Source organism: Triturus cristatus, chromosome 10 (assembly GCF_964204655.1).
Source record: "Triturus cristatus chromosome 10, aTriCri1.1, whole genome shotgun sequence".
Taxonomy (NCBI): domain Eukaryota; kingdom Metazoa; phylum Chordata; class Amphibia; order Caudata; family Salamandridae; genus Triturus; species Triturus cristatus.
The window spans coordinates 963,703,201-963,730,871 of NC_140593.1; the positions used below are offsets into that span (position 1 = coordinate 963,703,201).

At 46.3% G+C, this 27,671-nt stretch overlaps 1 protein-coding gene across 1 annotated transcript in view; it reads left to right on the forward strand.

The window, feature by feature from the left end:
* The window catches only part of SMG1 (SMG1 nonsense mediated mRNA decay associated PI3K related kinase), a 1,471,505-nt gene that overhangs the window by 329,595 nt on the left and 1,114,239 nt on the right, over positions 1-27,671 (forward strand). The window contains exon 16 of the mRNA XM_085628855.1: positions 13,489-13,607. Coding sequence (XP_085484981.1) covers positions 13,489-13,607 — 119 coding nt within the window. The remainder of the gene's footprint in view (positions 1-13,488; positions 13,608-27,671) is intronic.

A 27,671-nucleotide genomic window follows, 5' to 3' on the forward strand; every position in this document is an offset into this window, starting at 1 on the left:
ATGTGCTAATTGGCTGTTGCTCGCTCCCGCAAGGCAGATGGCACCACAAGCACGAGTCTGCTTGAAACAGCTGCTGTTACACATTCCATCCGCTTCCGGTGTCTGATAAATGCGTGGACCGTGCTGTCCTGACGCAGGAATTCTGAGATAGGCCCTGGCCGCTTCACTGAGGTCTGTTTTTGATGAGTGGGCGTCTGAATCAAACATCTGCTGGGAATGCTGTCTGCAGCCAGTGGGTGAGGTCATGCTGTTTTCCACGCAGTTTCCTTTCTCTCCGTTTGGCTCTTGGTGTAAACAGGACCCCAGCGCACTCAGGAATACTTTGCTTCCCCTGGGACCCGTCGGCCCACTAGACTGTTTTATCTCTCTCCACACGAAGGCTCCAGGGCACTGGAAAAGGGAAACAGGATTGATGATAAGCAATTGGTAGATGCAGCTGTGCTCTGAGTTCATTTATTAGCTCAACTGCTGGCATGGAATGCACTTGCTTCTGTGCCTTTTTGCCTGGCTGTTAGCCAACTGCTTGATAGCCGAAAGCAAAGAGGAATAATAACTAGTTTGTCAGCCAACTGAGGCACCCCAGGGCGATTCGGAAGGGAAAAAGCAAGGCATCAACCAGAAAGTACGTTTTATTCCCCAAAATTAGATCCATTCACCAACCCCCACCTCCAAGTGTGTAAACCTGCATAAGGTTCTCTTCTTATAGCAGGCTATTCAGATCACATTTAATTTCCTAACTCTCCTGGTTACCATAGCTGCAAACTCAACTGCTGCTTTTATAAGCTGTCCGATTTATGACTAATCCGCCAGGTTTGTCGGTTTACACAAAATAAGTATTTGTCAGAAATACCCAAGGAAATGTGACCCGGACCACACAGACTAATACTTCGATCAATAACTGGAAGGATGCAGAGGCAAGTGCAGGTGTGCAAGCGAACCAGATCACCTAGACTTAGTAAACTAGTATTAGCATAGCCAATAGGTCTCGCCTTTGGGACCTTATAAGTGTTTCGCCATGCAACAGTTGATGTTGTTGCAACAAAGATATTGTGCTGCATAACTAAATACTTATAAGGTCCAAAAAGCAAGACCTATCAGCTATGCCAAAGCTTGTTTGATGGGGGTATGTGTTGGAAGCTGGCTCTGTATATACTATACCAAAGTGAGGTATAGTGTGCACAGAGTCCAGTGGAACCCCAAAGGTAGGCAGAGGTAATAGTAGATAGAACCTTTCTCTCTACTTGGGGTAGTGTGGTCGAGCAGTAAACCAGTATCGGAGGACAGTGTTAAGCATTTGTTGCACACACTCAATCAGAAATTATTTCACACACTCAGACTGAACTTCAGACCAATTGTTTTTGTATAAAAATATTCTTTTAGTTATTTGATTTCCTAGTACCAAGCAAGCCTGGCACAGGTAAGTGATAAATACTTTGCAGTAAATATGCAGTTGTAATACAGTTTGGATTTGTAATGGTATATGCACTTAGTTTTGACTTGCAGAATTGTTTCAGAGAAATGCAATGCTTTGTAAATACAGTACATAGACTTGAATGAGCTTTTCAGTAAAATACCAGGTAAGTTACTTTTTAGATTACTTTTCTCACACAGTGTAGTATACCTGGATACTACACTGGGACATTTCCTGTAAACAGGGAAGTAAATGCGTTTTTGTTAAATAGTCCAATTTTAAAGAATTTCTTTAGGTTTTCAAATACCACACTTAGAAACTTTTCCAAGAAAACAGTCCATGTTATCCTATGGAGGAAAATAGTGTTATTGGTTTTTAGGGTAAGTATTCGGTAGTAGGAGTTGAGGTTCTGAGGGTAGACTCAGGGGTCCCCCAGGGTCAGGGATGCACTCTTGTTACACTCTCAGCGGCCCTAGGGAGGCCGGGTGCAGAGTGCTGAGGGCCAATGTTAACCAATGGGGGGGGGGGGGGGTAGGGGGCCTCCAGTTGGTGGCTGCTGACGAGCAGGCCACTTTGTTGTAGGAGCAAAGCTCCTGGACTTTAGCTCAGGGCAAATGGGGAAACAACCAAGCACCAAAGGTGCACCCTCAGTGGCACTAGGGCGGCCAGGTGCAGGGTGCTGTTTCGACGTCGGGCGCCCTGTTTGCAATGGGGAACCTCTGTTTTGCAAAGGCTATGCAGGCTCGGGGACGAAGGTCTTCTGGGTGCGACCACCACTTCGAGAGGTAAGTTGGGGGTTAGTTAGGCACCGTTGGTTTGGCCAGCCAAGGCCGTGTGACGTCTGGTGCATGGGTGCCTTTTAGGGGCGTATCTTCTTACCAGCTCCTGGTCGCGGTTGGGGGGGGGGACCTTCCGGATTTAGGCTGCAGGCGTCTGTTGGAGGCTTGAGGTGGGTCAGGGGTTAGCTGGATCTCGGGTCAGGATCGCAAGGGAGACTTCCATGTGATGTTTGCCTGCTTGGGCCATGGACGGCAGGTACAGAGTGGTGCGGATTCGCGGTGTCCTGCCGGAGCCAGAGGTTGGAGATGAACAAATCTGGTGTTCACGAGAGACCGTCTTTGTGGTTACAAGCAGGCAGGTCCTCCAGGGTTTTCGAGGTTGCTGGCTGCAGGACGCACCGGGATTTCGCAGGAGCAGGTTCAAGGTGGAGACAGGCCGGTAGGGCTAGGGCCTAGTAAGTGGGCATCTTCCTCTTGTTAGCTTCAGCACAGCTTTTCGGTCCTTCTTCTTTTCTTGTAGTTTCTTCTCGTCTAAGGAAGCAAGGTTCAGGGGTGCCCCTAAATACTAGATTTAGGGGTGTTACAGGTAGGTAAAAGGTTGGAACCAATGGGTCCCCTTCCTGGGGGGTACACCCTCCAGCAGAAGGGGGGCATAAGCCTTTCCCTGGTTGGCTGAATCCCCCCATCTGCAAGATGGCGGGGACAGAGTTGTGCTTCCCTTGCCTCCTCCACCTGAGGGATGGAGTTGACAGAGGTGGGCCCACCTCTATTCCTCACTTGTTTTTCCCCCCAGTTCTTCCACCCAAAGTGGGGGTCTGAACCAGTGGGGACAAGTTGCTGAAAGCAGCAATTGGCCTGGGGAAGCTCACAAAGGCGGCAAGCCTTTGAAGCCTCCCCTTTGTGGACCCTGCCCATCCTGGGGTAGGAGACTTGGCAAGTCGTCCCAGGATGTGCATTGTTTCAGGCCCCTGAGAGCAGCAGGCTCTCGACCCAGGGGTCCATAAACATGTCTGGTGGTGGCAACTGGAAGCGGCCACTCAGCCTGTACACTAGTGGTAGATTAGTTTTCAGGGGGCATCTCTAAGATGCTCTCTGTGTGCATTTTTTTTATTTTTTAAACTTTTTATTGTTTTTGTTGTGAACAAAACAGCAAGACACTTGAGTAGACATTTGCTCGTACCTTTTGACAATACAACATCCCAATTTACACCCCAGCCAAAAACAGCATATCGGCAATGTGGTCCATAGCCGGCATCAACCTTTCCCATTGCCGCCCCAAAATCTACTACATCAATCTGAATCAGAGGTGTCATCATGTGGCGTCGGTGGTGGGTCACATATGCCTCCCCTGAATTTGTTCCATGCCCCCCACACCTTGTCCCACTTGCGGGGGCAACCCCGCCTGATAAACGCTGAGCGCTCAGCAAACATGGCCGCGTCCATATCTCTTCCCCATGCGATCAGTGAAGGCACCCCCCCACTTTTGGGCTATGTTCCTTTTCGCCGTCATTATCCCCAGCGTGGCCCAGCTCTGGGCCTGACGACTGAGGTCGTTGGGCTCCCACACATTCAGCAAGCAGCGCCGGGGCTCCGGCACCAACGATACGCCGCACTCCTGCGACAATGTCCGCATCACCCGCTTCCAAAAATCCTGGATTACGGGGCAATCCCAAATGGTATGATAAAAGGTGCCTTCCTCCCCACAACCATGCAGGCAGAAGGGGTGCGATGCTCTGCCCATTTTGTGTAACAAATGTCTGGTATAGTACGAACGGTGCAAAATTCGGAGCTGCACCAGCCGCAGCCTTGATGGTATACCCGCCTCGCGCGGTGAGGCCAACACCTCGCGCCATTCCGGATCGTCAAATTCGCCGATCTCATCAGCCCACTTCTCCCGCAAGGGCCCCATGAGGTCCGGCATGTTATTGATAAGCTTGCGGTACGTGAAGGACGTAGCCTTCTTAGGCATGTATTCAGTCAGTAACCTGTCCTCCAACGGGGATGCCTCCGGAACCTCCCCGCCGGGAGCCAGCTTTGCGATCAGGGCATGTTTAATCTGAATGTACCGGAACCATTCTGAGGGAGCCAGGTCATATTGCTGCTGTAAGCGTGCCAACAGGACGACTGCCCCCTTCTGCCACATATCACCTATCACCGAAATTCCAATGTTGTCCCAACCATCGAAGCCCTTACTATCCCTCAGCCGGCCCAACTGCTTTGCATCCCAGAGCGGTGTGAGTTGCGTCAAAACCCCCCGCCACCCCAATTTGGCCTGGGCCGCATGCCTCTGTGTGCATTTTTCATTAACTCCCACACTGGGATCAGTGTGGGTTTAATGTGCTGAGAAGTTTGATACCAAACGTCTCAGTTTAAAGTGTAGCCATTATGATGCTCTGGAGTTCGTTATGACAAACTCCCAGCACCATGTACTCCTAATGGCAGCACTGTAGTTACAATGTCTAAGAATGGACTTAGACACTGTAGGGGTATAGGGCTCATGCTCCTGTACTCTTACCACTGGTAATGTGCTCCCAGCTAGAGGGGTGACAGATCTATACCAGGGCAGTGGGTTGTAGGCATGGCACACAGGAATGTGTGCCATGTCGACTCTTCACTTTGTTCTGCACCAAAACACACAGTCTGCAAAGCCAGTGTGCGAGTGTGAAGGTACAGGACCTCCAAGGGTGGCACAGTACATGCTGCAGCCCTTAGAAGCCTTCTCTGGTCACAGTGCCCTGGGTACCTGTGGTACCTCTTACCAGGGGCTGACCTTTGGCCAGAGATGCCAATTGGGTTTAGGTTTCAATGCAGTTTTAGGGAAAGAACATAGGCCCTGTGTAGATGATTAGCAGGAGCCCAGGGCACACTCAGTCAAAGCACATCAGCAATTCAGCAAAACGTGGGGGCAACCATGCAGAAAGAGGGCACTTTCTCACAGTATTTAATTACTTTTTCTTTGGGCTTTTCCTGACTTCTCTCCATCTATGTATTTCTGCTGCTTTTGCACTGTCATGCAAAGTTATTTCGCCCCCCTTCCTGGTGGTTGTTCCCCTCATACCCTGTACTCCGTTTTTGTCTACAGCTCTGGCTAGACTTATTTCCTGTTTCTTAAGATTCCATGAGGTGTTGGTCAGCTTTTTAACTGTTTCTCATGCTTTCATGGGTTGGACAATGTGCGATTGTCAAAATAGTATATCTGTTGCCCTTATTTTCCTCCGGCCAGTTTTGTTTAACCCTGATGGTCAATTCTTCTTCATGGTGGACTTTCCACAATCTGTTTGTTCATTGTTTAACTTGTTATGGCTTGCTGTGCTGGAGGAGGAGTCTGGTGTTGACAGATAGAAAAGCCTCAAATGTGGCCACGGAGAGGTTGAAATTGCTGATAGAATCGCTTTGTGGGAGCAGAAAGGCACAAGTAACGTGCTGTTTCTCTTCTGTCCTTAAAACTCTCCAAGGCAGAATCCGCTTTATCACCAAAAAGTTAACATCGTTCAAAGCGATGCAAGGGAGACCACTGGCATTGACCGAACCTCAGAGGAAGGCTCGTGGAGTAGAAACTTCTCTTTACAAAGGTTTCTATTCTTTTTGGGCTCTCATTCGGTAGGACAGGTAGGGAAGGTCTAGGGCAGAGGTCTTCAAACTTTTTTAGGTTGAGCCCCCCCAGCTGAATATTTGTTGATGTTGGGCCCGCCCACCACCTGTCAGAAATTTCTGGAATCTGGTACACTTCATAATCGACCGCCATTTGCATACCCCATACCATATCTGGCAAATAACTGATTGAACCTACTACATCCACAGCCACTTAGAAACATTAGCTCAAAACTTTACTGCTTGAAGCTTACAATGGGCATTGTACATCTCAGAGGAACAAAACAAATTACAATGTTGTTCAGCACATTAATCCTTGCCCATAATGTTCCTATTGTTAGATTTGTGAAACCATTTCTATATATTTTATTAAAAAGGAGAAAGAAAGAGATAATTTGTTCATGGCTATATAGATCACCATGGAGTTCACCGGTTTCATGGTTCAGGAAGCTCCAAACTTTTCCTTCCTGGAGGTTTAGGTGCCTTATTATTGCATGTTCGTTATTCTGCAGCTTTTTCTACAAATTGATGCTTTTAACTAGCCTGCTTTCCCTGATTCCTCAATTTTTCCACACATGTTCTGCTGCGCCTGGGCTACTAAAAACTCTGCTGCCGCTACTCACCCTAAGCATGGTCTGTTGATGTTAAGTTTGGGTTATGCTAGCTTGGCCTTTCTGCCCTACATTGCTGTAAAGAGGAACTGGACTACAGTGGACAACATAGTCAAGACTATCTCACTGAGCTCTAATGCTGACTGGGCGTACTTTTCTAAATAACTGAAAATGCATGTTCCTGACCCTGCCTGTTACCACTGTCCAGGAGCTTCAGCTTGCCCTATCCTTTTAGTTGGGTACACCTTGATGCTTGTTAGGAAATCTCACTCACACGACCCTAACATTTTTGAAAAGCTATGCCTCCAAATGCATATTCCTCTGGAAGAACAAATACAGCAGCGCTACCAGGTATTTCTGGACTCTCTTTAGCTTTGTCTAAAAACAGAAGAGCTGTTAAACAGGGCTTAGCACCATTCCCATTGCAAGAAGACTAACTTTGTGAGTGAACCTCAAACTAGCTTATCACAAAAAAGGAGATGTCTTATCTCATGGTAGAAAGCAAGATGACACTACTTAAATGTCTTAAATGTATCGCTTGTGGAGCTCCTTACTGACCAGCCTTTCTTAATTACTACCACGGATAATGCACATTGAAGTAAAGGTTGCACTCCACTGCTGACTGAATCTACATACATCCAAGTGCTCAAAGCCTGTGACCAACTAGTAGTGGACCCGCTCTCCCCCAGAAGGCCTGCCTACTCTTCTCTGGCTACTCCATTTCCAGACCTTACTCCTCTTCTACCTTCATATAGTGACTTCTGCTGCTTCCAATGGGACCATGAAGGGCAGTTACTACGAGGGCTACAATCAGTTTTTGCCCTGTCAGGCCTCCAGCTGTACTACCTGCATCTGAAGTACTAACATCCAGCAGGCATAGGACGTTGCTATGGTGATTGAAAGGTTGTACACAATTTTAAATACCTCATTGAAAAGATGGGTTGGCAGTCACCATTGTCCTCTGCTAAAATGACTTGGGTGTGCATGTTGCGCAGCTGTTGGGCATACCTCTTAGATCTGCTTGGAGGGCAAAAGCCAGGCCACCAGAACTTTGACCCCAGTGACAACACAGGAAGAGACCTCACATGGCCTTTGACAAAGTGACATCACGTCTTTGCTACTCAACTAAACGGCTATCATTTTATCGACCTCAAACATGTATGGCTGAGTGGACCTACAGGGAATCGAGCATGTGACCATGAGATCAGACATTTTGAGATAAAGAATGAGGCTGGCACAGCTGTCAGAAAAGTACACAGAAGTACTTTTTCATCATGTAACTGCGCTAGGACAGCTGCACCTTTTCAGTCACAGTTCTGAAAAACACGGTCTGTGGATAATTCGCAAAAGTGTACTCAAACTTGTTCAATGGCGGCGGTTAAAAATCTAGTGAGCACCTGAGTGTTATCATCCACTGGGCTCTGATCTGTATTTACAGATTTCTGTATCTCAGCCATTTGATCGGGAGAGATGAGTCACAGAATAACTCATTTTACTTTTTACTTAAATAGAAAACAGGCAGGCTCACTGTGTGTATGCATGTGTGCTGTCTTTGTGCGGAAGAGGGCACCTTTTCTTACCGTTCGGAATTGCTGTCATATCTTAACAACACAAGGACAGCCAATGTGCCCTGCACGCAGAGGCGCAACTAGGGACACATTTCTGGGGGGCTGATTATTCCATCAGTAAGCAGAGTGGAGAGGCAGGGGCTCTAAGAAGTAGTGAAAAATGAACAAAGCGCCATTAACAAGCAAATGGTCTTTAAAAGACCTGTGAAGTACTCGGTGCAGCTGTGTCTGTTCCCTGGAAGCTGTCTGTCACACACGCGTGGGGGGGGGGGGGGGTGGAGGGGGGCTGAAGACCTTTGAGCTTAATGGGCATTGCGCGCCTGCCTGCACGTCAGTGTCTGAGAGGCCAGGCCCCATTCATTCTCAGAGTCGTCGAGAGAGCTGAAGACAGCAGGAAAACGTTTTCTTGTTTAAATTACAAGAGTATGGCACGTCGCAAATGTACTTGCGACATGGGACGGTGGGAAGGCGCCCCACAGATTGAAGAGCTCTGGTCTAGGGGTTGACCCTGTTGAACGCCTGTACTCCCAGTCCCACTGGAGTGGGATGCTGTGTTTAGAAGGCAAGGTAACCAGGTGCAGGACAATGTCGATTGGCAACCTGCCTATTGACTGATGGCCCTGATCATAGCGTAGCCCGGGTGCCAGTAAGTCCCTCATTAAATGGTAGAAATGGATGTCTGTGAGCCTGCCCAAGTTGTAGAACTTCCATTAATATGTTAGGATTACAATTGCCAAACATAGAAGTGAAAACTAATACCTCATCTGCCCTTTTCATCACTACAGCACAAGAGTTGCTTTCCTCTGTAGCAGAACCTGGGGTGAGAAACAAGGCCAGTATCCTGGGGAAGTGTCGAGCCCACTGCCATGATAAAGCTCTTTATACCAGTTTTCTTCATCATAATGGCAAACATAATTGTCCTTGTCCTAATAGGTGTCATTGTCGTAATCCGTGCTAAAAAGATTAAGTCTTGGCCCTACCATGTGGTATGGGCAAGGTATCGGAATTAAGTGATTGACAAGAGGTTGTGCGCCAATCGCAACTTTGGTAGAGTTTGTTGAGGTTTCAATCCGAAGTCCGATAGTACTCTAGGCTGTATATTCTCATCCAGCATTGGCATTGATACGAGAGAACTGGTACCTCGGCATAGTACCAGAGCAGAAGCGGCCACTGAAGTAGTCACGTGGCTAGTTTAGGCCTGGGAAGAAACACTGTTTTATGTTAGTTTCTTAAGTTGCCTTCTTTTTTACAATAATGACTTTTGACACACATTTGCTTGCGTGACAGTGCAGGATTAGTTTTTCTGAAACAACATTGCTTACAAATCCACTTCATAAGCACAGTATCAGGATACCTTGAACATTTAGTAAAAGGCATAGACACACATTCTGCACATGTTGTTTGTTCGTCCATGAGGCGACATGGCGATCACAAAGCCATTAAACAGTGTCAGCCCGGCTGAAGCCTCAACACTGAAGCATGGATATTATTACAAGTACACGTGCATTTTTGTTCTCAAATTAGAGGAGAAATCTGCTGTCATTGCGGGGTAGTCGCTGTATTGGAGTCTCAGCCCAACCGATTCTTGTTTAGCCTCCGCAAGGAGGGATGTCCAACATGTAACCAAGTTGGGGACCTACGTACCTTGCCTCCAGATAATGGGGACTTAGATCCTCCAGTAGGTGATTCTTGGCAGAGCACTCACCCCTAGGCAACAAGGTTAGGGAGTGCATAGTAGGAGTACACTATACCAAGTGCTTATAGGTGTGTATATATATATCTATATCCCCTACATGGCTGTGGCAGCAAGAAATGCCCGCACTCCAGGAATAGTTATTTGAACATGTTTAATGCAAGCGAACGCGTTTCGACCACCAATATCTTTGTCAAAGCAAATCAACATTTCCCATTGTGCCCTATCCCCTTAAGGGAGCAACACACACACCCACCAATGTGTGAACATGGTAGAAAGACTATCACACTTCATTGAATACATATGTGTACATAGAAAGACAGACTCACTGTTAGAAAAAATACAGAATGACTATAATATTAAATACAACAAAACTGGTCAAAATAAGAAATATAAAAGACAAAAATACATTTCATTGCACAATTGAACTCAAGGTTACTCATGACTCCACAAAAATTTGATTATATCAATGTGAACATGGTCATGTAAAACCAAACCATAGAAAATATAATGCTGAAAACTGGCCAGTGCCTGATACATCATGAGTCTCATAACAGATAAAAACAGCTCTTTATCTCCAATAAATAGGAGTGGGCCTACACCATTCCATGTGTTGCTTAAAGGAGATCTAGTGATCTATAATCAGAGTAGCCCCCTGCGTGTCAGGCCAAGTGACCACATTACCAGCCCAACACCTAACATACCGTTAGTAATGAGCTGCTAGAAAACAGACACTAAACATTAAAAAAGTAACCACAATATGAATGAAAACAGATAAAGGAAGAACTATCGCCTATAGATGAAACATTGAAAATAAAATGGAATAGGGGGAACCTCAATCAATGGACTATTCCGGTGAAACACTGGAAGAGGTGAGTAGTGGTTCGACCTTTCAACCCAGGTGCACATGAAGCTCCTCATCCTGGCCACCCGGCTGTTTACTGTGCAGAGGGATGATGTACTCCGACTCAAACCTCCGCCGCGCTCATTCTCGGTCTCCCTCTCTCTCCCGTGCCTGAACCCTGTCAACACTAAAGAAGGAAATCTTGAGATTCTAAGTGTTAGGGCTATGTAGCATATTGTAGTCTCTCGCCATGGGGTCAGACACATCATTGTTCCTGATAGCTCTCGTGTTTCACAATTCTCTTTTTCACAGGAAAAATGGTGCTCCCCACATAGTGCAAGCCACAAACGCAGACCAGAACATACACAACAAAATCAGTATTGCAGTTGATAAAATGCCTGATTTTCCATTTTCTGTCATTAGGAAGTGTCACCATTTTTACATTGGTACAATGTGTGCATGCCTTGCACTTACCACACTTGTAAAAACCTGGAAGTTCCCTCAACCAGGTGCTTCCGAGGGGGTACCCTGTCTCCTCATAGGAGTGCACCAGCATATCCTTAAGTAAACTTTAGCTCCGATAGGATGTCTGCGGGCTAGGGCTAACAAACTTCCCAATAGTGAAGTCTAACTTCACTAAGTGCCAATGTTTCTTAACAATAGCCCTGAACTCTGCAGATTAGAATGGTAGATGGTAAACAGCCTCACTGCTTGCTTCCCTTCTCCCTTAGGTTAAGGCTTAAGGAGACTGCTCCTGTCCACTCCCTCGCCTTTTTAACTGCTGCCTCAATCACTTTGTGTATATACACATACATACACACACTATTTTAGCACAATGATGGATTTTTTCATTCTTTTTACTGTCCTTCTATTGCTAATCACTTTTATCTGCTTCTGTCTGTTGATTTTGACAGCAGATATATTTTATGCAAGAGTCACAATAGTTCAATAAATACCGACAACGCCTCTCTGTATATTTCTTGCGTATCTCTCTGAAGAGACTGAGCATAAAGGTTCTAGATCTGTTACCACAATTTCTTGGGGAGTCGGGGCTGTCACGTTCTGAGGTTGCCCAGGCTATTTGTTACCTTACCGGTTTTAGGAGTACTTATGGTGGCACTGTGAGTTAACAGGACAATAGGCCAACGTATCCAGAGAGGCTGCATGAAAGTCTGGCACCATTCCAACCTGTATGTTGTCCAACAAACGAACAGTTCCTACTGAGAAAATGGAAACCGTACGACAATCCGTGCTAATCCCAGTGCAGATCCGATGGTGGAAGACTGACTGGAGGCTCCTGCACATCCGTGGGGCCAAAAGGTGCACTAGAGGGAACCTGTAAAGTGCTCAAACTCCACAGCATAGTCTTCCTGAAGGCTCCAACTTGCTACAACATTGCTGATTGACCAGAGACTGAATCGGCTTCGATGGACATGTGGGGGGCAATACTTTGAGGCACATTGATGCTGTTGTGCCTTCTCCGGAGTTCCAGAGTGGTTAAAAGGGGTGGTTTCCCACTTGGATTGTTTGTGTTTCTTCTTACAAATTACCCAAAGACTTGTACGAGACTACAACCAACCACGGAGCGGGAATGGGACCTTCCTTTTGACTACGACCAAACATGGTGCAAAGTCTTCTTGTGCTTGGTGATGTAGAGTTTGTCTTCGTGTTTCTATTTGCCGTCCGGTTCATGTAGGCGCAGTAGTCAAAGGCCTTGTCATCATAGGTCGACTCCACGCACCACAAACCGACTTCTTGTGAGTCCGTCACAGACATTTGTTTGCGATAGTCCATGCACAGTTTAACCCCTGTTATTTAAAGGGGGGGGGGGGGGCACGTTTCCCTTGCACTCTGGATAAATTGCTCTTAAAAAGTCTGGTCAAAGACTAGGAAGAAGATCTGGATCCGCGTCTGAAGGCACAAAATGAAAGGAATTGACATCTGTAAGCCTCGGTGGCACTTATATGCTGCTTGTCTTGTCATTTCCGGAGCTGAACGAAGTTGCTGTGGAGCCTCAAGAAGTCACTTACCAGTGCTCAGGAGAGGTATCCTAAAAGTTTCCTGGTCCAGTCTGATGCTTGTGAATTATTCACATGGTAAGGTATCTATGGTTCGATGCAGTTCCACCAAAAAGATTGTTGCCAAAGATAAGTAAATTAGGTAAGTAACTTGTTCTTAAAGTAGCATCTGCCATGTTTTGGGCTGTTGGGAACCAGACAGAACCGAAGGTCAGAACCTCCCCACTGGACCCTTTCCACTGGTTGGGTCTCTGCCATTTCTGGAAAGGCTCTGCACTATATTCTGTAGCTGCTTAATGGTGCCTACTGGTGCTGGGTCTCCTTTGTTCCTGGGTGGTTGCCATAAAATATTCTTTGGTTGTTTTAATTATGCATCATCAAGACTCTATCCTCCACGTCCTAAAGAAAGAAAAATGATGGACTTGTAAGAGGGCAATGTGGGTATCCCCTATCTCTGCCTATAAGGAAACCCACCCGCCTCTCCCTGGGCTTTAACATTTTTAAAGAGTGTTAGCAGATTCTAGAGTGGTTTAAAACGGATGTGAAAGTAATGGTAAGTTGACCTAACCATATTTGTTGAATTTCAGAGATATTTTAGATTTTTGCAACTATAAATGTAAATGAATGTAAGAAATAATACTTTTAGCTTTTCTTTTTTTTAATACCTTTTCATCTTTTTTTCCCCAGCGATTGCCTACCAATTTATTTAAGATTTGAAAGATTGTGTATTAGGCTGAATTTAATTGATATCTAATACAAATGCATTTGAAAGATTACCTCAAGCTGATATTGACTTTGTTAATGCTTAGTATATCTCAAATACTGTTAGTGAACAAATCAAATCTCTACTTGGATTCAGTGCCAGAAAAAAAGCTAAATGTATGTTTCAACTAAAAAAAAAGCTAAGGCATTTTATTGCTATATAGATTTTGTTTTGTTTAAAATGACTACATTTTGTAAAATCTGCTTTTAGGAAACTTTTGATGACGTGGGCTTTGGAAGTAGCAATTCTCATGAAGAAGTCTGAAACCTATGCTCCTTTGTTCTCCATTCCATCTTTCCACAAATTTTGCAAAGGGCTTCTGGGAAACAGTAAGATTTAAATGTTTTCTGCATTACCTAAAATGCCATTTACGTTATTACTAATCTTAAGATCATGTTTTGTCATGATGAGCACATCTACTGTGGTGTATGTTGCCACTTAATATATACATTGTGCTGTTGAATTGCCATGGAGAAGTCTTCTCACAGAAACAGTGAAGGAAAATGAATCCCATGAATGACTGGTTGTTGCATCCTCTAGTTATTAGAGCTGATAATGTGACCTGCACTCTTGTTAACCACCCTTTGATAAACACCTTGTGTAAACATTTGCCTTTAGTGGGTAGAAACATTGATATTACTACCTGTGTTTTGTTGTGTTACTGTTCGAGTTCCGGACCCACACCATGCCACCTCTTGGACTAAATGTTGATTTCTTGACCACTGTGCTCTAAAGGGGTCAAGTGATACTATGGAGTGCTTTGCCATTCGGTGAGAGCTCAACAGTATTGTTACTCTGAGACACCAGTGGTCAACATAATCAGTTACAGTTATTGCCTTGTAACTTGCCAGTGACCTCACAGAAATCTTACCACTGATCTATACTCCCAAACTAATCTGACAACCACTGAGGCTAAAATGTTGTAGTGCACCAGCATGCCACCTGTGAGGTCATGGGGTCAAAAGGCATTCTTTATTAAACAATAAGGCGTATGGTCACTGAATACGGCTTTCTTAAATAGAAAGAAAAACTAGTTACAGCATATGAGGTGGTCTGAAGTAGACAATTAATACCAAACAGTCTAGGGATATTTGAATGACTGGTGTCTTGCAGGGAGATAGCCTGGGATTGAAGAGCAGGAGATGCTAATTCCTATTCAGCCTTGCATGAAGGCCAGATCATGTAGACCATCAATGAAATAAGAGGGTAAGTTTATTAGGGCAGTGATCTCTCTGTGAGCCTGTATCTGATAGAGACGTCTAGCTGCAGATTTCTTTCTTTTGAATTTCTCTGGCATCAGACTGGACCTGGAAGATTTTTCAAACATCACCCCTGCCACCCAGTAGGTGGCATCGATCAACTCCGCTTCCGCCGCCAACATCGTCCATTTCAGACCGACGTCGTGGTAACTATATAGGCCCCAGGCGTGCTAACGTCAGTTCTTTTCTTTCTGCGCCAGCCATTGCTGATCTGGAGAAGAGCTACCCCTCAGTTGAATTTGCAGCTTTGTTGTCTTTTTAGGTTTCCTCCTGGTGTGGGTAGGATTTTGGTTTTAAGCCCTGCGGAGCCTGTCACCGTGCCATTTCTGTGACAAATCCGCAACTTGTCGGTCTGTGGTGTCTGGAGCACGACCACAACACCAAATGGTTCTATGATTGCTGGGTCATGGCTGCAAAGGTTTGCTGGAGCGATCCCTAAAGCTGCTAGCAGCCTGGCATACGACTCCACTGAGGTAGAGGTCTCAGTTAAGAGGAAGGTCCCGGGATCATTCATGGAGTCCGAAATAGTCTTTGTCCCATTCGAGATCGTCTGGACATTCAGGTAAGAGGCATAAGAAGAAGAGCCAGAAGTTGAAGTGCTTTTCGACTACTTGTCCGTTGGCTGATGTGACAAAGGAGCATCAGCCTCCGAAACATGGTTCTTCGGAGCCTCTACCTAGGTAATCTCCACGCCTCCCTGAATATCCAGGAGCCAGAGAGACCCCCACCCAACTTTCAAAGTTTTATCAGGCCCTGGGTCCTGTATTTGGATAGCCTGACCCAATTGAAGACTATGAGAAAGCGCCTCGTTTGACATGATTAGCTCAGACTTTTTGCCTGGAAAATTATGTGGTTTTGAAGGTAGTGCACAGATTCCATGCCAACCAGATCCCCTGTGCCAGTTCTTCCCTAAAACTGTTATCCAGTTGGTTCTTCAGGCCCCCTGCAAGTCCTCAGTAAATGGCCCCTGGGTAACTAGGGCATTGGGACTGAAGAGGGTCCCCTCACTTAAGCCATGCAGACTGCGACTGCAGCATGCATGCCCTGGTGCAGGCAAAGCGACAAGTTGACATGGTACACTGCCTGTGCGCCATGCTCATTAGCACTGCCTAAGGTATAGGGAAATTCACCCCCACTAGCAGACCTTACAGCCCTAAGGCAGGGTGCTCTATATCACAGGTGTGAGCATATCTGCCAGAGCAGATATGCCCCTACAATATTCAAGTCTGTTCTTAGATATTGTGTCAGGGAAGCCATAGAGTGTACATGGACTGGAAACTCTAGTTACCCAGCACCATGATAGCTTCTCTGAACCCAGGAGTGTTTGGTACCAAACTGCTCCTCTCAATAAACCCACACTGATGCCAGTGTGGGATTTATTGAAACATGTACTCAGAGGGCACCTCAGAAGTGACCCCTGAAAACCTACCAACCCTGGTGTGATCACAGACTGGCTTTAGGCAGTCTGCCGCCATGTCGCAGTCTGCCAGACCTGTTTCGGGACCCCTGGGTTGAGAGCCCCTGCTCTCTGGGACCAGAAACTAAGCACATCCTTGGCAGAGGTGTCACAAATGTCCCCCAGGATGGGCACAGTGCTTGAGAGGGAAGCTTCAAAGACCTGCCGCCTTTGTAATGCGACCCTCCGCCTCTGCTGCTAGCAGCAGATTGCAACCCCCGGTTTACTCCTCCACTTTGGGCTTGGAAACCTCTGTCAACTCCACCCGTAAGGGGAAGGAGGTGAGATGAAGCACATCTTTTAGTCCCCACCATCTTCAAGATGGGAGGACTCCTCCAATCAGGGCAAGGACTATGCCCCCTCCCACAGGAGGGTGGCATAATTGAGGATGTGGACACCCCAGGTAAGGTGCCTATTGGCCCTACCAGTCACTCCCTTAAAACTCCCCTAAATTTAGTATTTAGGTGGCTCCCCCAGACCATGAAACTAGTTCCTGAGGACCTAAAAAGGATGATGAAGACCCCGTGCAGAGAAGACTGTCGACGCCCACTGACTTACCCCAGCGCTACGGCCTATCTGCAGCTTCAAAGACCGTGTGAATAGAACGCCTGTACTTTAGCCAGTGACCTCCACAATCCCTGCGCGGACTGCCTGCCTTCGAGAAAGACCAGAACTGCAGTGGACCACAGCTCTAGCCATAAGAAACCAACATAAAGGACTTTGGTGCCCTCTGATCTGTGAACCCTCACCACTCCGCACCCAACGCCTCCAGGTGCTCACCGATCCAGAAAAGGTTCCCCAGCGATTCAGAGTCCAAGTCCAGCATTGGCTGACTCCTCCTGGACTCCATGACTAGGCCTGCAGTGTGAATCCAAAGGCTTCAGCGACAGGCTCTGGTAAGAGAAACCAGACATCAAAGGACATCCCTGCACCCAAAGCCCCAGGGCCTTGAGGATCTCAGCTGACTGTGTTCCTACGACCTATAGCATCCCACCTTACTTCTGCTGTCGCTTGTTTCCTTTGTGCAAAATCCAGTTGGTCGACTGCTGCCTGTTTTCCAAACCAAATTTGTCCATTTAATTGCATTGGGACCTAGACACCCTGTATCCACCCTGCCACCCCTGTTTGTTGGTGATGTATGTTTGGTGCTGACTTCTGCCCCCCCCTGTGCTTGCCTAAACCTCAGAAGCTTAAGCCCTGTACCTGTTTTACGTACTTGGGAGCAGTGTGTCTTAAAGCACCGCCCAGTCTCCATTGGGTAATATTGGGCCTGATCATCAACATTGACCTCTGCACTCGGTGCCCCTGCTCAGGGTGTTGCCGTTATTGTGCTTACCTGAACCTTGCCCTCTGCTCAACCTACAACCCGAGGTCTTGATTTGCAAGTTGGTTACTTGTAATACCGCTTTGTTTTCCTCCATAGGTTAACATTGCAAAGACTGAAAATTGCACTGTGTACACTTTTGAAACGGATAATAATTTCTTTTTAATCGCTTATTTCCCTTTTGCGAAGATCTAAGTCTTAAAATAAATCTTGATCAAAGCTTATTTGAATAAAATTGGTGTGGATCTCGTTTTTGAGTTGTGTGACAATTATTGGTCATGTGTGTGCAATAAATGTCTTGCACTCTTCTGTGTTAGGCCTCAGGCTGCTCACCCACACTACCACAAATAGAGCACTTTGGTTTTGAATTGAGCCCTGTACACATCTGGGGTATTCTCTGGATTCTGTGCATGGTATAACCATCTAGTGGTATACCATAGACAGAGCAAGCTTCCTACAAGGACCCTCCAGGGCCGATTATGTTGGATCGGAAAAAGGGGCGTATCTGGTTCTGCGCTGGCAGCTCCGGCCTGACTCCAGTGGGCCCCCCTGGATCTGATAATGGATCAAAATTAGCGCCGGTTGTACCCTATGCCGGTCCCAATGCCGACGCTCCTGCCGGTGTCAGCCCCGTTGTCATCCCTGAATCTAACATGGAGCCAGAACCACGTTGCTAGTCGCCATAGCCAGCAGGACCTTCCTGTCGTAAATCGAACCCTGTGCCCTGTTAGTATGGGCTAGGCCTTGGGGAGGAGTGTGATCGGCCACTGGGCCCTCTAAAATACCAGCCATACGAGGCCCAAATGGACTAGTGTGAGAAACTGGGTGATGCCAATGGACCAGATAACTCTCCAGATCCGGGCAGGCTTTCTCCCGCGGCTATGGAGGAGGGAGCTTCTTATGCTATGGTTTTGCAGAGAGCGGCAGAGGTCCTTGAGCTTCAGCTGCCCTCAGTGGCTGTTGAGACTAATCGCTTGCTACAACCGGGAGTCTCCTCGTCAGAACCCCTACTCCTATTCATTGAAGCCCTCCCCGACGTCCTTGTGGGAACCTGATCCAAACCCAGCACAGAGACTCCTGTGAATAGGATGAGTTGCCATCGCCGCCACCCTGCTTTTGGGGACCCTAAACTCCCTCACCCAACACCCTACCCCGGAGAGCTTGGTGGTTCAAGCCTCCATATCCCAGGGCACATTCCCTACCTCTCCCCCAGACAGGGAATCCAAGAGGCTGGACTCCTTGAGGAAGAAATGTGTGGTCTTCCGCAAGCGTGGTGGTCTGTGAACACCACGTGATTATTGGGCAGCTATGCTCACACGCTGTAGGATACGGTTGCCCAAGTGCTGCTGCAGGTCCCAATCCATTACAGACTGGAGAGACGCGGCAAAGTTCACGATCCGTTGTGTTCTGGACACGACTGACTCGCTGGTCAGAACAGTTTTCTCGACCGGGGCCCTGAGGTGCCACGCCTGGCTGAGAACGACTGGTTTCTCAGGGAGGATGCACCTTGAAACCCCTTAGGGAGCGCTACAAATACTGATTGATTGATTTCTAAGCTTCACTTTTGGACATGCCATTCGATGACACTCTTCTCTTCGGAGACTAGACCAACTCAACGCTGCAGCGCTTTAAGGATTCATGGACTACGACTAAGTCCCTGGGCCTCTCGGCTGCCCCACATCTCCCCAGTCTACCTTTTACTCCTTTCTTGGTAACAGAAGGGTTTTCAACCGTGCCAACCCTATCCCAGCCACCGAGATGCGCAAGCTTCCCAGTGTCTGCCTAGATGAGGGCACGGTTCCTACCAGCTTCGTGGATTGGGTAGCCAGTGGTCTGTTCCAGCCACCACCTCCCTCCGTATCTGCAGCTTCCACACCTTCCTAATCTTACCTTTTTAGATCATGGACATCTAGTTGGTGGCAGGATCCGCTATCACCTCCACTACTGGCAGTCCTAAACATCAGACAGGTGAGTTTTACCGATTATTTGAAGGGGGTACTCCCTCCCCTTCGAGACCACCCCTCCCTCCATGCCTCCATGTTACGACTAGCTGACGGAGGATCATTTGTCCTTGCTCTGCAAGAAAGTCATTGCTGTCTTGGCCAAGGGAGCCATAGAGAGTGTTCCGGGGCCAGAAGTAGGCTCTGGTTGGTATTACCGCTACTTTCTGGTCCCCAATAAGGACAAAGGCCGTTGTCCTATCCTAGACCTCCAAGCCCTCAAACTTTTCCTCAAAATTGAGAATTTCAAGATACTCGCGCTTGCTCAAGTCTCGTCTGTCCTGGATCTAAAAGACTAGCCTTGAACTTGCCGTACGCTTATTTCCATATCGCCGTCCTGTCTGCCCACTGTAGTTGTGTGGTTCACATTAGGCCATAAGCACTTGCAGTTCACCGTGCTCCCTTTTTTTCTTACCAGCGCCCCTCTGGTGTTCACAAAAGTGATGGCTGTGTGTGCAGCTCATCTGCGGAGATCAGGGGTGCCAGTCGTCCTCTGTGTTGACGACTTGCTGTTGAAGGCGGACTCTCCCCAGAATGTCGTGACCCACCTCCAGGCTGCAGCAGACTGAAAAAATTAGGCTGTGTAAGGAGTCCAGGTGAACCCCAAAGGATTTACAGAGGCACAAATGACACCCTAATTGCTCTCTTTTGTGATAATGTGGGCGAACAGTTAGGCATATCAGAGGGTAGTGCTAAGCATTTATTGCACACACAAAGGCAATAAGTGAAACGCAAACTCAATAGAGAAATGTAACACCAATTTATAAAAATATGTATCTTTGTATAATTTTAGGCACCAAGATCACCAAAATCAGGTAAGTACGTTTCAAGTTCTGAATTTTTACAGTTTTCAAAAATGTACACTTAGTGCAATTTCTGAAGTGGTAATGTTATATTATGGAGGAAAGATATATATTGCATACAGGTACTTTACAGCAACTTATGGAAACAATCTCCAGGACTTAAGGTAATTATTGGGCAAGGTTCAAGGCAGCACCAATAGGTCACCTCGGGCGGCACTAGGGCGGCCGGGTGCAAAGGAATTTTTTCAGCGTCTGGTATTGTAGGAAGCTGGCTCTGTATATACCATACCAAAGTAAGGTATAGTGTGCACAGAGTCCAGGGAGTCCCCAAAGGTATAACAGAGGCTAAATTAGGTAAGTACTAATAGTTCTCTTTGTGGTAGTGTGGACAAGCAGTCAGGCCTGTCCAGAGGCTGTATTAACATGTATTGTGTTGCCTCAATCAAGACTGATACAAACGCTCAGAGACTGAATCCAGACCAATTGGCTAAGTATATAAAAGGTATACTTTTATTTTATTTCCAGAACCAACCAGGACTTGGTAGAGATAGGTATAATATACTTTCAATTGCAAACCTTCACACAGAAATGGATTTGAAGGTGGATTTGCAATTGTAACAGGTTGGTATCACTTTAAAAAGCAGTTTGAATTATATAGTAATTACTTTTAGAATACATTTTAGTTACTTTTAGATTACTTTGAGTACTGGGGTGGTATGCCTAGATACTACATCTGAGGATCTCACAATATAAGTAAGACTTTTCTTGACTTTGAGTTAAAGTTTCTGATTTCCTATACAAAACAACAGTTCAACATTTTAGGCCCAAAAATCTCATAACATTGATTCCAATGGGAATAAATGGTTATTGGTTTTGCAGATAAGTAAATGTCTTACAAGTGGGAGTTTTGGGGGATAGGACCAAGGTTCCCCAATGTCCAGTCTGACACCTGGGGATATTCTAAGTTGAGGAATCAGCTGCTAGACAACATCTCTACCAGATACATTGTTACCGAAAGTAAGTAACTCGTACTACACCAGGGGAGCTTCATGTAAACGTTTTTTCACATCACCAGTCATCAAAAGATTCCTGGAACTTTCTAAGAGAATAGCACCCCAAGGAAGGCTTAAACACAGTTCTAACAAAGCTAATGACTGAACCGTTCTAACCCATGCACAAAGCAAACTTTGATACATCACGATAAAGACTGACTTCTTAATAGCTATAACATCTCTACGGAGAGTAAGTGAACAATAGCCATTAACTATTGAGGAACTGTAAGAAAGTGGCTCTGTATATACTGTTCTCAAATAGGTACAGTGTGCACAGAATCCACAGTCCCCAGAGGTTTGGCAGAGGCTAAAGTTAGATATAACCTTACTCTCTAAAGTGGTAGCTTGGACGAGCAGTAAGGCAGTATCAGAGGAGAGTGTAAAGCATTTGTTGTACACGCTCAGGCAGCAAATGGTCTCACACTCAAGAACTGATCTCCTGGCCAATGGTTTTGTATAAAAATATATGGTTGTTTTATTTTAGAACCAACAATAGGTATCAAAATATACTTCCTCAGAATGAGATGCTTTAGTTAAATACTTTCAATAGCCAATAGACTTTTGAATGCAATAGTTACAGTTGTTGTAATAGGCAACACAATTCAAACATTGAGCTCAATGGGACTTTTTAAGTAAATGCAGTTTGTTACTTAAGGAATGATTTTCTTACTCAGGGTTGGATCCTGGATTCAACCCTGGTGCATTTCCTGTAAACAGTTGAAAGAAATCGTTTTTGTTACACAGGCGGTTTTTAAGGAATATTTGTATGTTTCAAAAATCGACACTTAGAAGAATTTCTGGCAAAAACCAGGCAATGTTATCCTATGGAGGAAAATCAAGTTATAGGTAAGTACAGTTGTAATTACTTTTCAGGGTCAGTGCTGGGCACCAAGATCCAGTACTGGGATCTCTCCTGATAACAGGTGAGTAATTTCGTTTTCGTTATTCGGCTGATTTTAGGTGAATATTTTAAAGTTTCAAAACTCGACACTTGAATTTCCAAGTGAAACCAGTCAATGTTACCCTATGGAAGAAAAGTGAGTTATTGGCTTTTGGGTAAGTACTCGACTGGCAGGGTTAAGGTTCTGGGCATTGACTCAGGGGTCTCCCAGGGTCAGGTAGGTACAGTTGTTACACCCTCAGCGGCACAGGGGCAGCCGGGTGCAGAGAGAGTTAGGCCCAATGTTATCCTATGGCGGGCAGGGAGCCTTTGGGTTGGTGGCTGCTGGCAAGCAGGTCACGCGGCTGTGGGAGCTGGGCAAGTGGGGATGCAAAATAGGACAGAGCACTCCCAGGGGCACTCTGGCGGCTGGGTGCAGGGTGCTTGTGAGCTGTCGGGCGCTCAATGGATTTCAATGGAGAAGCTCAGTGACGAACAAAGGCTGCAAGCTCGGGGACAATGATTCTTCAGGTGCAACCACCACTTCGAGAGGTAGGCACCCAGGAGCTGGGCACAGGGGGCTGCAGGGCGCCTGGTGCAGGAGTGTCTTTTCGCGTCGGGAAATCTTACCCTCAGCTGGTCGCGGTTGCAGGGGTCCCTGGTTCTGCGGCTGCAGGCGTCGTCAGGAGCCTCGAGGTGCGTCCTTGGGTGCTGGATTCTGGGTCACAGTCGCCAGGGGGGATGTCCTCGTGGTCTTTGTCCACTCCGGCACAGGCCAGGCTTGGCGGGTGTAGAGTGTGCAGGAGTCGCGGTTCCTGGTTGGCACCAGGGGCTTGTTAGTTGCTTTGAGCAGAACCACTGCTCGTGGGAGTCCCAGTCTTTTAAGAGTCACCAGGCAGGTCCTCCAGGGTTTTTGAGGTTGCTGACCACTGGAGGCGCCGGGTTTTAGCAGGAGCAGGTTCGATGGTCGACAGGCCTGTAGTGCTGGGGCCAAGTCAGTTGGTGTCTTGTTAGCAGCTGCACGGCAGGTCTTGTTTCTTGTTATTCTTGCTTGTTTGGGAATTGAGGAAGGAAAGTTCAGGGTGCCCCTAAATACTAAATTTAGCAGCGTTACAGGTAGGTAGAGGGCAGGGACCAATGGGTCCCTTCCCTGGGGTGGGTACACCCCCTATCCTGCCACTCTCCTGTGGGAGGGGGGCAGTAGCCTAGTCCTGATTGGGCAGGGCTCCCCATCTTCAAGATGGCGAGAGCCCAGAGATGTGCTTCACCTCGCCTCCCCCACCTGAGGGGTGGTGTTTGCAGAGGTTGGCACACCCCCTTTCCTTCTTTGGGGTTTCCCGCCAGAGTGGGGGTCAGAACAGGTGGGGGCCAGTTGCTGAGTACAGCAAGTGGCCTGGAGTAGCTCACAGTCAGCATGCCTTTGAAGCTTCCCCTGCCCATCCTGGGGGAGGAGACCTAGCACCTCGCCCAGGATGTGCTTTGTTGCAGGCCCAGGAGAGCGGATGGCTCTGGGTTCCAGCAACATGTCTGCTGTGTGGCAGCCTAGGCAGCCCTTAGACAGGACGTAGATTGTAGGTTAGGTTCAGGGGGCATCTCTAAGTTGTCCTCTGTCGTGCATCTTACATTAAATCCCACACTGGCATCAGTGCAGGTTTACTGTGCTGAGAAGTTTGATACCAAACTTCTCAGTCATCAGTGTAGCCATCATGGTGCTGTGGAGTTCGTATTGACGACCTCCCAGCACCATATACTCTAAATGGCAGCACTGCACTTACAGTGCCCAGGAATGGACCTGGGTACTGTAGGGGTACAGGGCTCATGCACCTGTACCCACACCACTGGCATAGGGCACCTAGCTAGAGGGGTGACTGAGGTATGCCATTCAGTGTATGTTGTGGGCATGGCACACAGGGATGTGTGCCATGTCGACTCTGTTTTGTTCTGCACCAAGACACTGGGTGGCACAATAAGTGCTGCAGCCCTTAGGGGCCTTCTCTGGTCACAATGCCCTGGGTACCTAAGGTAACATTTACCAGGGGCTGACATGTGGCCAGGGATGCCAATTGGATTATAGGTTTCAAGCAGTTTTAGGGAAGGAACATAGGCCCTGGGTACCTGATTGGCAGGAGCCCAGGGCACACTCAGTCAAAGCACATCAGCAATTCAGCAAAAAGTGGGGGCATACCATGCAAGAAAGATGGCACTTTCTCACAGGAACCATACATGCAAATCCACAAGGTTATCCTAAGGGCCAACCCTCAATTCCTACTTTAGGTAGTAAGCAAATTCCACATGAACCAAAACATTCAGCTAGCAGTTTTCTTCATAAACCTACAAACATGGCTCGAAAGAAACCTTCATACACTGGATGTAAGAAGGGATTTACTATACTAGCTACAAGAGATTAAACAATACTTTAAGGATACCAGGTGCTGCATTATCAGAGAAGTATGCACTGGTGTTGTCCTCCACAGACTCACTAGGATGAGATAACCAGATTTTAGGGCAGTTTCCAGACGTCACTAATGGATGTGGCCTTTGATGGGTCTATCCTTCTTAGGAAGAAAACAGATTCTGTTTTATAGATAGCAGTGCTACAGCACATTGCTTGTGGCTGTTGAGCCCCACCAAAGCCATTTCTTCACCATCTCTGAATGCTCTGTCTATTCCAAGCACATGGCATAAAAGCACAGACAGCCTTCCCAGCCAGTGATGCATTAGGCAGCCCAGTCTATTTGGGGCTTTGGATATATGGAACCAGCAGACAGCATGCAGGCCAGCATGGGCACCAGCCTTCCAACTCCTCTTCCTCTTCTACAGTGGTCAACAAAGCGTAATTTCACCATCTGCAACACATGCCCATCAATTGGAGGAAGGATCCAGCACTTCCTCCCAGGTTGGCGATCATTCACATCTGAAACATGAGTTTTGGAAATTGTTCATGAATTCTATGCCCTTTCTTTGTCTTATCCACACTTAATATCCCTTCCACACCAGAACAAATTTCAGATTTATATCCATCCATCCAGCTACAGGTGAAGGCATGTTGCTCCCCAAGGGTACCATAGACAGGACACCAGAATCTGAGAGAGATTTGAGTTGTTAGTCCCACTACTCCCTTATCCTGAAGAAGGAAGGGTGCCTCACACCTATTTTGGGCTTTTGACTCCTGAATTCTCATATTGGTTCAGATCCCTTTTACCTGCAAGACTTGATGGGCACCGTAGAGTTGCAGAATACGTATACACATTTTCATATACCAGTCCTGTTGACTCGGACGTTACCTGGGTTTTAGGATGCGTCTGGAACATTTTCAGTTTGCTGTGTTCTTTTTTAGCCTCACCAGCGACCCTCTGGTGTTTTTAAGAATGTGATATCCTAGGTCCCTTCTGTCTTTGGAGGAATGTAATTCCGGTATTAGTTTACCTCAATGACTGCATTCTGCCATCCGTCATGGACCACCTGTGGACAATGATGAAACTCCTAACATCATTGAGCTGACTATTGAAATTTTATTATTTTAGACCTCCTCTGAGATCCACAATATAGTAAAATAACATATACAAATTGCCAGTCACTTTATATTACAATGTATTATAAAAACTTTATAAGCAAACTTAATGATTATATAACTAAATAACTTGTATATCTCTAAAATAACGGAAATGACACTTTAAAAAACAAAATTAAAAACTTTATAGCATACAAATTCATCAGGAGGATTTCTTATAATCTCAATCAAATCCGTATTTCTAAGAGTACTATGTTTTGTACAGATAGGTCTTAAAAATTGTGAACGCGCCTCAACCAGACTACTATTTGGACAGACAAATAATACATGTGCCAAGTCTTGGATTCCTCCCTTACATAGGTCACGTGCCTGTTTTATTAAAATTGCCACCCCAATTTTTTGTTACATCTTGTAATGGGAGTATCCTCAGCCTTAACATCAGAATTCACTGCCTAACCCTATGGTCCAGTGTGAAATTCAAGCATTTTGGGTACTCTTTATACTCCACATTAGCTAATGCCACCTTGTAGTACAATAACTGATGACAGAGTATCGATTTCGAAGCTCAGCCTTGGGGTAGGTTTTTTCATAAAGAACTTTAAAAGTTCTGGGGACCAGCTCTGCAAAAAGCTTTCTGAGCATTGAAAGTGTTCTAGAGCGAACTCTAAATTTTCCTTAAACGTATATACTCCCGAGGCCGCCTTAAAAGTTTCCTGACGTAAAATTGCTCTTAATGTAACGCCTGGTGCATGGAGAATATTATATGCCCATCTTACAAGATTTGCCATAGCTCTCGCGTATGCACTCACCACCCCTAATTCTAGACGAAGTACCTGAACCGGAGTTGCTTGGCTTGTAGTCGTAAGCATACGCTAGAGTTTTCCCTCCCTGAGGTTTAAAAAGCCCCAACGGCTTTTTGGAGTAGAATCGGGGTAATCTTTGTTCGATAAACTTCGAGGAGAGCTGAAAAATGTTGCCTCCCAGTGGAGTAGTAGAACTTTTTTTATAGCACTTGCATGGGATGCGTTTTTTTGTTCAATATGCTCAAAGTGCGAGGCAGTACCAGTGGACTGAGAGAAAACTCTCCCCAAATAGATGTAAGTAGATGCTATTTCTACTATTCTTCCTCCTAGTTTCCAGGTAAACGATATTGCTTTTTTCTTCCCCTAATGGTACTATTTTTGTTTTTAAAATATTTATTTAAAAAAAGTGACTTTCAGTATAATTAAAGAGAGCCTCCATGCTGCACTGCAGTCCAATTGGGGTTAGATCGAATAAAACCACATCATCGGCATGCATTAAGAGGTGAATGTTTTGCGGTGATAATTGTGGTGAAAAATTGTTTACCTCTTGGAAACCGTCTGGTAAATCACAAAGGAAAAGTGAGAAAAGGAGGGGGCAACTAAACGTTCTTGTTTAAGGCCGTTTTGCGTGGATTTCTAGTGGGTTAAGCCCTTATCTCCTCTCATTTGTACCTTACACCATGTGGTTGTATAAAGTGCAACTATTGTTCGTAGCAAACTTATAGGCACGCCTAACTTCAGTAATTTCCTCCACAGGGAAGGCCTATCTACTTTGTCAAAAGCAGTAGAAAAATCTACAAATGAGCTATAGACAACCTGGGCTCTATTAATCACATACTTATCAATAATAGTTTGAAGGATGGCCATATTATCAATAACAGATAATTTTTGACGAAAACCTGCTTGTACCATAGGTATTATCCCCTAGATTTGGGGGCTAACAATAGTTCAGATGTTCCAAAATGCTGGCTGCAAATATTTTTCCTGTGACATCAGGAAAGGGCAATCTGGCGGAAATTGCTCAGAGAAAAGCGAGAACCTTTTTTCAGAAGGGGAACTACTATGCTGCCTTTCCATGAGTTTGGAATTATCTCAGCCTGATACGAGTACATAAATAGGGGGACGAGGAATTTGCTCCAGCCTTTGATATTTTCTTTTATGACCTTCACCGAGATCCTGTCTGGTCCCATTGCTGCTGTCTCTTGCTTTCCTAATGTACACAGCAATTTGCTGATCAGTAGGTGGCTTTATCTGCCGGTCGATCTCACTGTCGACTTCATCACATAGGGATTTCCCGATGTCCGT